Source organism: Jaculus jaculus, chromosome 5 (genome assembly GCF_020740685.1).
Source record: "Jaculus jaculus isolate mJacJac1 chromosome 5, mJacJac1.mat.Y.cur, whole genome shotgun sequence".
In the NCBI taxonomy this organism is placed as follows: Eukaryota; Metazoa; Chordata; class Mammalia; order Rodentia; family Dipodidae; genus Jaculus; species Jaculus jaculus.
The window spans coordinates 157,546,883-157,554,080 of record NC_059106.1 but is presented as its reverse complement, the minus strand read 5'-3'; the positions used below and the strand labels follow the sequence as shown (position 1 = coordinate 157,554,080).

The following is a 7,198-nucleotide window of genomic DNA, read 5'->3' as shown; positions in this document are numbered from 1 at the left end:
GGCGCCCATGTCTGTGGGGCACCGCAGTCACAGGAAGCTGGTGCAATCCTGAAATGCCAGGGGAACCACAAATCTGCTGCATAGACGCATTCTAGAGAGAAACGCCTCGAAAGACCACGTTGCTTTTGTAAGAAAAAGTATTCTTGTATTACCCTTTGACCATCCGCAAACATTATACAAAATTTAAAAACATGTAAGTATGAAAATAAAAAGCATTCTAGCATGATCCTTTGCCAACCTCAAACCATTGTACAAAAAGTCAAAAAAGTGTGTGAGCGCCAAAAGATCTGGTTCTATGGTACATGCGTTCAGAAGTCAGAGAAATGGCTCCTGGGTGATAAGGTCTTTCTTATGGGATTTCGCCAGGTCGTTAAGCAAAGGCCTCTTGCCTCACAGCTTCTCTTGCATCTCTGTAGGGCAATTACACAAGGAATCTACTTCAAGCCTTAGAACTAGGACTCACATAATTTTCCGTTTTCCCTTTGTGTGTGGGCATAGGAGATGAGGGGAATACGATGGGAGGGTCCCACACCTTACCAACTCCGGGGGGTGGGGGGACACTTTGCCCAAACAGCGGCTCTTCTACCAGAGTCTCTAACCCTGCATCTTCTTAGCTCCCATGGCGACCACCTAGTCCATTTTATTTCCAAAAAACAAAGCAGCTGAAGTCCAGGTAGGCCGAGCCAGTGTCCAGGGCCAAGTGCCAGCACCATATGCCTGGCTCCCAGGCCTTGCACTGGGACATGTGGGAACTTACTTCCCCCCCCCCCCCCCAGACATACGATAGCAACTGGAATCCCATATAGGCGAGATGGAAATTGTGCTAAGGAGATTTACATCAGAAGCCCCTGCCCCAAAGTTACCTCCTGTACAGACTTTTGTATGCATTATTATGTCTAAGACTATTGTACTGTATAGTCCTTTGTACTGGTTAGGCTTACAAATCATCTTGTATTTCTTTTTATCACCATAGCACAGCTGCAGGCATCTGTCTGCTAACTAGTCTTTTTTCTTTTTCTTTTTTTTTTTTCTGTTTTCTGTAAAACTTGCTTATCACATACTCAAGGTCTCGGGCACTAGGCCAGAGCTCTGAGCTCTGAGACTTAACAATAAGGAGAGCAGTTAAGGTATATAAAGCTCTTCACCACCAAGAATCAGGGTCCAGGTTTTGGAAGAGATTCCCCGGGGCCCACGCTGGTGTGAAAAATCAACTTTTATCCCGATTCCCCACTCAGTCTCTGGTGCCCGTTGTGTATGCCTCAGTATCCCGTAACACAGGGACTGGAGAATGTGCACATGAAGCACTTGAAAACCTGTGAAGCAGGGACTTTAAGACTTGAATGTACTATTTCTTCTGAAGACCTTAAAGCACCCTTGCTTTTGTTCTTTGTTTTTTTTTTTTTTTTAAATCTTAAAAATATGGTACTGAAAACACATTTCTTAATGGTCATACCCATATATTAATGCTACTCTCATTTTTGGTTAGAGAAGCTTCTCTTTTCAAATGGCAGTGACCTTGGGATGACTCAGAAGGCACCATGGTACTGAGAAGAAGTGACAGGAGTGCTCAGCACTGCAATATCTCTATCACACCTTCCAAGGTTCAGGGTCCATTGCGGAAGAGGAGGCAGAAAGAATGTAAGAGCCAAAGGTAGGGTAGGACTCCTTACGACGTGCTCCCCCAAACACAAAATGGCCTGGATACCCATGACCTCACAGTGCCTGACACCACCTACACAAGACCATCATAATAGGAGGAAAAGATCATGACATCAAAACAAGACTGATTGAGATGGGGAGGGGATATGATGGAGAATGGAGTTTCAAAGGGAAAGTGGGGGGGGGGGAGGAGGGAGGGAATTACCATGGGATATTGTTTACAACTATGGAAGTTGTCAATAAAAAATAATATTAAAAAATTTTAAAAATATGGCACTGCTTTTTTATCCCTTCCTTCCCGTCCTGGCAATTCTCTATCAGCCACCTGCCGTATACTGGAATTATTAATGTGGTGTCTTCCCACTTAAGCTGGGGAGTAGCTGGGAGTAGACTTCTCAGAGCAGAGGCCACAGAATCGGACATCTGAGAGAGGTTCAGAAAGCATGGAAATTTAGCTGGCTCCTTCCTAGGTTCTTTCCTAGTGTGCTGGTCTCCTGCTCTCCACCTGCTTCATGGCAGGGTCTTTCTTGAACCTGCTTGACTCAGGCAGGGTGTCTCCCTGCAAAACACAGCTCACAGCTCCTACTGCATTCTAGAATCCCTCTTCCCTCCTTACCTCCCAGCTGGCTCAATTTAATCATTTCCTAGAAATACCACAGGAACAGCTTCAGGAAGCCACATCAAACCCAAGCTCCCTAGGAAACACGAACTGTATACCCCAGGCCATTCACAGAAAGGGAGGGGCAAGCAGAGTGTGCTCCCTTCAAAGTGAATTACTTTGAGCTTGTAAACAGTGTACTGAGCAATGCGATGCTCCCCTGCTGGGATCTGCATAGGAAGATCACGGGGAGAATTGGTGGGTTCCACAGTTCTCTAGGCTCTTCCCCCACAGATGCCTGCAGACCACAGGGTGTGAAGTCAAGGCGTCGGGAGAAAACCCCGTAGATTCTCAGTAGAAGTCAATGGACTGCTTCTGGAGTCATCTCATGATATAGCCATCTCCCAGGTTAGCATCAGCCTCAGAGTCCGAAGTGTCAGTTTTATCAGATGACACGTCATCTTCAGTCCACAGACAGTGAGCAGAGAGGCCTGGGTGGAGCGGCTGTGTCCCTTCCTCAGTGACCACCAGGAGGCCTGGTTCTGTTCTACGGGGATGGTCTTCGAGACCCACCGTGTCTTCTGCAGGAGATACCTGACAGGCCTCTTCCCAGTCACTGTGGAGAGCTCTCAAAAACACAGACTTCAAGTCCACATTGAAAGCGATTCTGTCCCCAGGCCCTTCCGTGGAGCCGCTGTCATCCCTGGGAAAGGCGTCCTGGGGCAGACTCTCTCTCTTCTCATAGAGTTCACTGGTGCCTTCTGTCTGCCAGGGGCTGGGCTCCAACGTACTGGGGGGCTCTGGCTCAGCCCCTACCAGAGGCTCATCAGATCCCTCAGATTCCTCGTCTTCATCCGGGGACTCCTGCGAGTTGGCCGAGGAGGAGGCAGGGGTCTGGCTCAGAAGCCTGCTCGTCAGTCCATGCATGGTATAACCAGCGGCACTTGCCCTGGGGACATCTTCATTGTCACCGTCACTTTCATCATCATAATTGTAATTCCACAGCTTCTTCTTCCTGTGGATGTGAATGACCTCTACCACATCCACTACTTCTGACAACGGTGGTTCTGGAAATATCCGAACTAAAAAGTTATGGAAATTCTAGGAAGAGAGAGAGAGATAGAGAGAGGAGAGTGAAATGGAGGCCGTACCAACTTGCATCAGCTCTTCGTTTTGAGATAATAAAACTTATTATAAACAGGCAATTGATGAGGGAGGTGGTGATGACAATTCCAGACGCTGACAGTTGTATGGTGACCGCTCTTAGCACTATGTACAGGTTGCTGGCCTGCAGACGCAAGGACTCTCAAGTCCCTTGCATCAAATGACAAAGCATTTGCATATAACCTATGCTATTTCTCCCGCATCATCTCCCAATTACTTACAGTACCCAGTGCAATATAAATGCAATGCAAATAGTTGGTACTATATTGCTTATAGAATAATGACAAGAAAAAGTCTGGATAGACATTTTTTCCCCCACATAGTTTGATCTCTATTTTGTTTATTTATTTTATTTATTTATTTGAGAGGGACAGACACAGAGAGAAAGACAGATAGAGGGAGAGAGAGAGAATGGGTGCGCCAGGGCCTCCAGCCACTGCAAACAAACTCCAGACGCGTGCGCCCCCTTGTGCATCTGGCTAACGTGGGACCTGGGGAACCGAGCCTCGAACCGGGGTCCTTAGGCTTCACAGGCAAGCGCTTAACTGCTAAGCCATCTCTCCAGCCCTGATCTCTATTTTGGATGGAACTTGTGGATGTGGAAGACCAATTGTTAGTCACTTCATTCTCATAAATGCTCTAGGAAGTTGGCTCGTTTTACTTTGCGTGTGCGTGCGTTCTTGCGTGCGCCATGGGGATTGGACTTAGGGCCTTGTGTGTGCTAAGCACATCTTATGCCACTGAGCTACACTTAGCCCCTAGGCATGCTAAGTTTTTTAAAATTTTTTTTGCATGCATGTGAGTATGTATTTGTATGCATGTGCGCATGTGTGAAGGCCAGAGTTGCCATCAGGTGTCTTCCTTGTTCGCTCTCCATCTTACTTATCGACACAGGGTCTCACTCTAACCCAGACTTCACTGATTCGGCTAGTCTAGTTAGCCAACTTGCCCTAGAAATACCCTGTCTCCATCTCCTGAGTGCTGGGATTGCAAGTGGGCCTCTACACCTGTGTGGCATTTACGTGAGTGCTGGGGATCCAAATCCACGCTTGTGTGACAAATGCTTTACCCATTGAGCCATCTCCTTGGCCCCTAGGATTTGTGTGCTGTTCTTAGACCCATTTTACAGATGAGAAAGTAAGGTGCAGAGAGGTTAAAACACTTGCCCCTACTTCAAATCAGGTAGGCAGCCTGCAGCAGTGGTTATATTTCCTGCCTCACTCATCCTAATTTCCTCTTGCTTGAGTGCTTCTTGCCTTCCGGGGAAGTCACCCATTCAGCTGCACAGATTTCCACCATGGTCTGTGCCAAGGCTTTCTACAGGGTGTCAAGAGACTGTGGGTTGGGAAAGACGCTAGGGGGCTGATGGTCTCAGGGTCAAAGCTCTGGGAAACAAAGCCCCTAGGACTGGAGGCCCATAAAGATGCAGATGATCCCTGAAGATTCAGAGGTGGGAAAACATGGCCATCCCAGTCTTTTCCCATCCAAGTCTTTGGAAGAAAACATCTCCAAGTGGGGTGAGCTAACAAGAAAATGACGCAGGCCAAGGCTCACCCTCACGAAGGATCCTGAGGTCAGGTGGAGAGAATGGAATCATCAGAGAAGATGACAGTCATGACAACTTTCTAGACCTGGGGACCTGGGGTCCTTATCTGCGTCGTCTCGCTCTCTGCTCTTGCGCCTGCACCAGCTGTCCATGTGGCAAACTGCTCCTACCTTACTCTACCCAGACTCAGCCTTTTGGTCAATTAATTTTTTCTTTCTTAGTGACTCAGTTTTTCATGTAATTATGTCAGGCACACAAAGTAGCCAACTACACACATGTTTCCCACAGTCTGAGGTCTATCATTTTACTCTATGATGACATGTGATGAAAAAATTCTGGATTTTAGGGCTGGAGAGATGGCTCAGAGGTTAAGATGCTTGCTTTCAGAACCTAATGACATGAGTTTGATTCCCCAGGACCCATGTAAAGCCAAATGCACAAAGCGGCGCATGCACCCGGAGTCCATTTGCAGTGTTGGAGGCCCTGGAGTGCCCATTCTCTGTCTCTGTCTGCTTGCAAGTAAACAAATAAATAAAAACTTACTTTAAAAAGTTCTGAATTTCAGTATAATAAAAAAAATTTAATTTTTTTATTGGGAACTTTAATATATGCACATAGGGTAAGAAAATTTATCAATATGATTCTGTTATGGTCTTTGCTTTGTCTTTCTATAAAACCTTCTTAACTCCGAAGTCATACAGAATCTCTTATACAGGTGCTTACTGAGTATGGTAGTGTGAATGAGATGTCTGCCATAAACTCCTGTGTTCTGAATGGTGGACCCTAGCTGGTGGCCATTTGGGAGGCGGATCCTTGCCAGAGGAGGTATGTTTCTGGGGTGGGCTTAGGGGTGTTATAGCCAGCTTTCCCTTGCCAGAGTTTACCTCACTTTCCTGCTGCTGTTTTCACCTATTATTGCAAGGAGTGACATCAGCCTCTGCTTGTGCACTCCCCTGCCATCATGAAGCTTTTCTTCAAGGCTGTAACCAAAATAAATCTTTCCCCGCTATCAGCTGCTTTTGATCAGGTTTTTTATCCCAACAACAGGAAGGTATCCGCAACTCTGACTTATCGAGGAGTTATAGCCTTCTAAACACACAGAAAATTAAGAACACTGTAAGTTGAAAATGCAGTTAACAGGGCTGGAGAGATGGCTTAGTGGTTAAGTGCTTGCCTGTGAAGCCTAAGGACCCTGGTTCAAGGCTTGATTCCCCAGGACCTACATTAGCCAGATGCACAAGGGGGTGTACGTGTCTGGAGTTCATTTGCAGTGGCTGGAGACCCTGGCACGCCCATTCTCTCTCTCTCTGCCTCTTTCTCTGTCTGTAGCTCTCAAATAAATAAATAAAAATGAACAAAAGAAAAGAAAGAAAGTGCAGTTAACACCCTTTATCAACTGAGCATCACAGTTCAGTCTAACTTCAGTTAGCTCTGAACATTTTGGCTTACAGGTGAAGAAAAATCATCTAGCATATAGCCTATGCTATGATAAAGTGCTTTTTAAAAAATCACAGTTTAAAAACTGAAGTATGGTTTATGCTATATGCTTATTTATTTTCACACCACTGTATATTTAAAGATTCATTAGTTGAAACCTCATTTAGTCGGGGCCCATGTTCATTGTCTAAAACCTTTTAGTTTTTTATTTTTAAATTTTTTTGTTTTTATTTATTTATCTATTTATTTAATTTAGTTGAGAGCGACAGACAGAGAGAGAAGGAGGCAGAGAGACAGAATGGGTGCGCCAGGGCCTCCAGCCACTGCAAACGAACTCCAGACGCATGCACCCCCTTGTTCATCTGGCTAACGTGGGTTCTGGGGAAATCAAGCCTCAAACTGGGGTCCTTCGGCTTCACAGGCAAGCACTTAACTGCTAAGTCACCTTTCCAGCCCTAAAACCTTTTAGTTTTGACTTTCACCCCACAGTTAAATTTAACTGGAACTGGCTATTCTGTGTGGTGTGTGGCATTGTGTGGTGTGTGGCACTGTGTAGTGTGTGACATTGTGTGGTGTGTGGTATTGTGTGGTGTGTGGCATTGTGTGGTGTGTGGTATTGTGTGGTGTGTGGTATTGTGTGGTGTGTGGTATTGTGTGGTGTGTGGTAGGGATCTACTATCATTTTCTTCAGTGCAGATAACACTATCTTTCCCCTATTAATTGGCAACACCTGCTGTCATTCATCACATTTCCATACATATAGACATGCTTATGGGCTTCTCATTTGACAAGAT

General features: G+C 45.9%; 1 protein-coding gene across 2 annotated transcripts in view; it reads right to left on the bottom strand.

Moving 5' to 3' along the window:
- Positions 1 to 2,414: 2,414 nt before the first annotated feature.
- Ifnar2 (interferon alpha and beta receptor subunit 2) overlaps positions 2,415 to 7,198 on the bottom strand; it is a 43,082-nt gene continuing 38,298 nt past the window's right edge. For both annotated transcript variants that reach the window (XM_045151092.1, XM_045151091.1), the window contains exon 9: positions 2,415 to 3,358. In XM_045151092.1, coding sequence (XP_045007027.1) covers positions 2,639 to 3,358 — 720 coding nt within the window. In that variant the 3' untranslated portion in view covers positions 2,415 to 2,638. The remainder of the gene's footprint in view (positions 3,359 to 7,198) is intronic.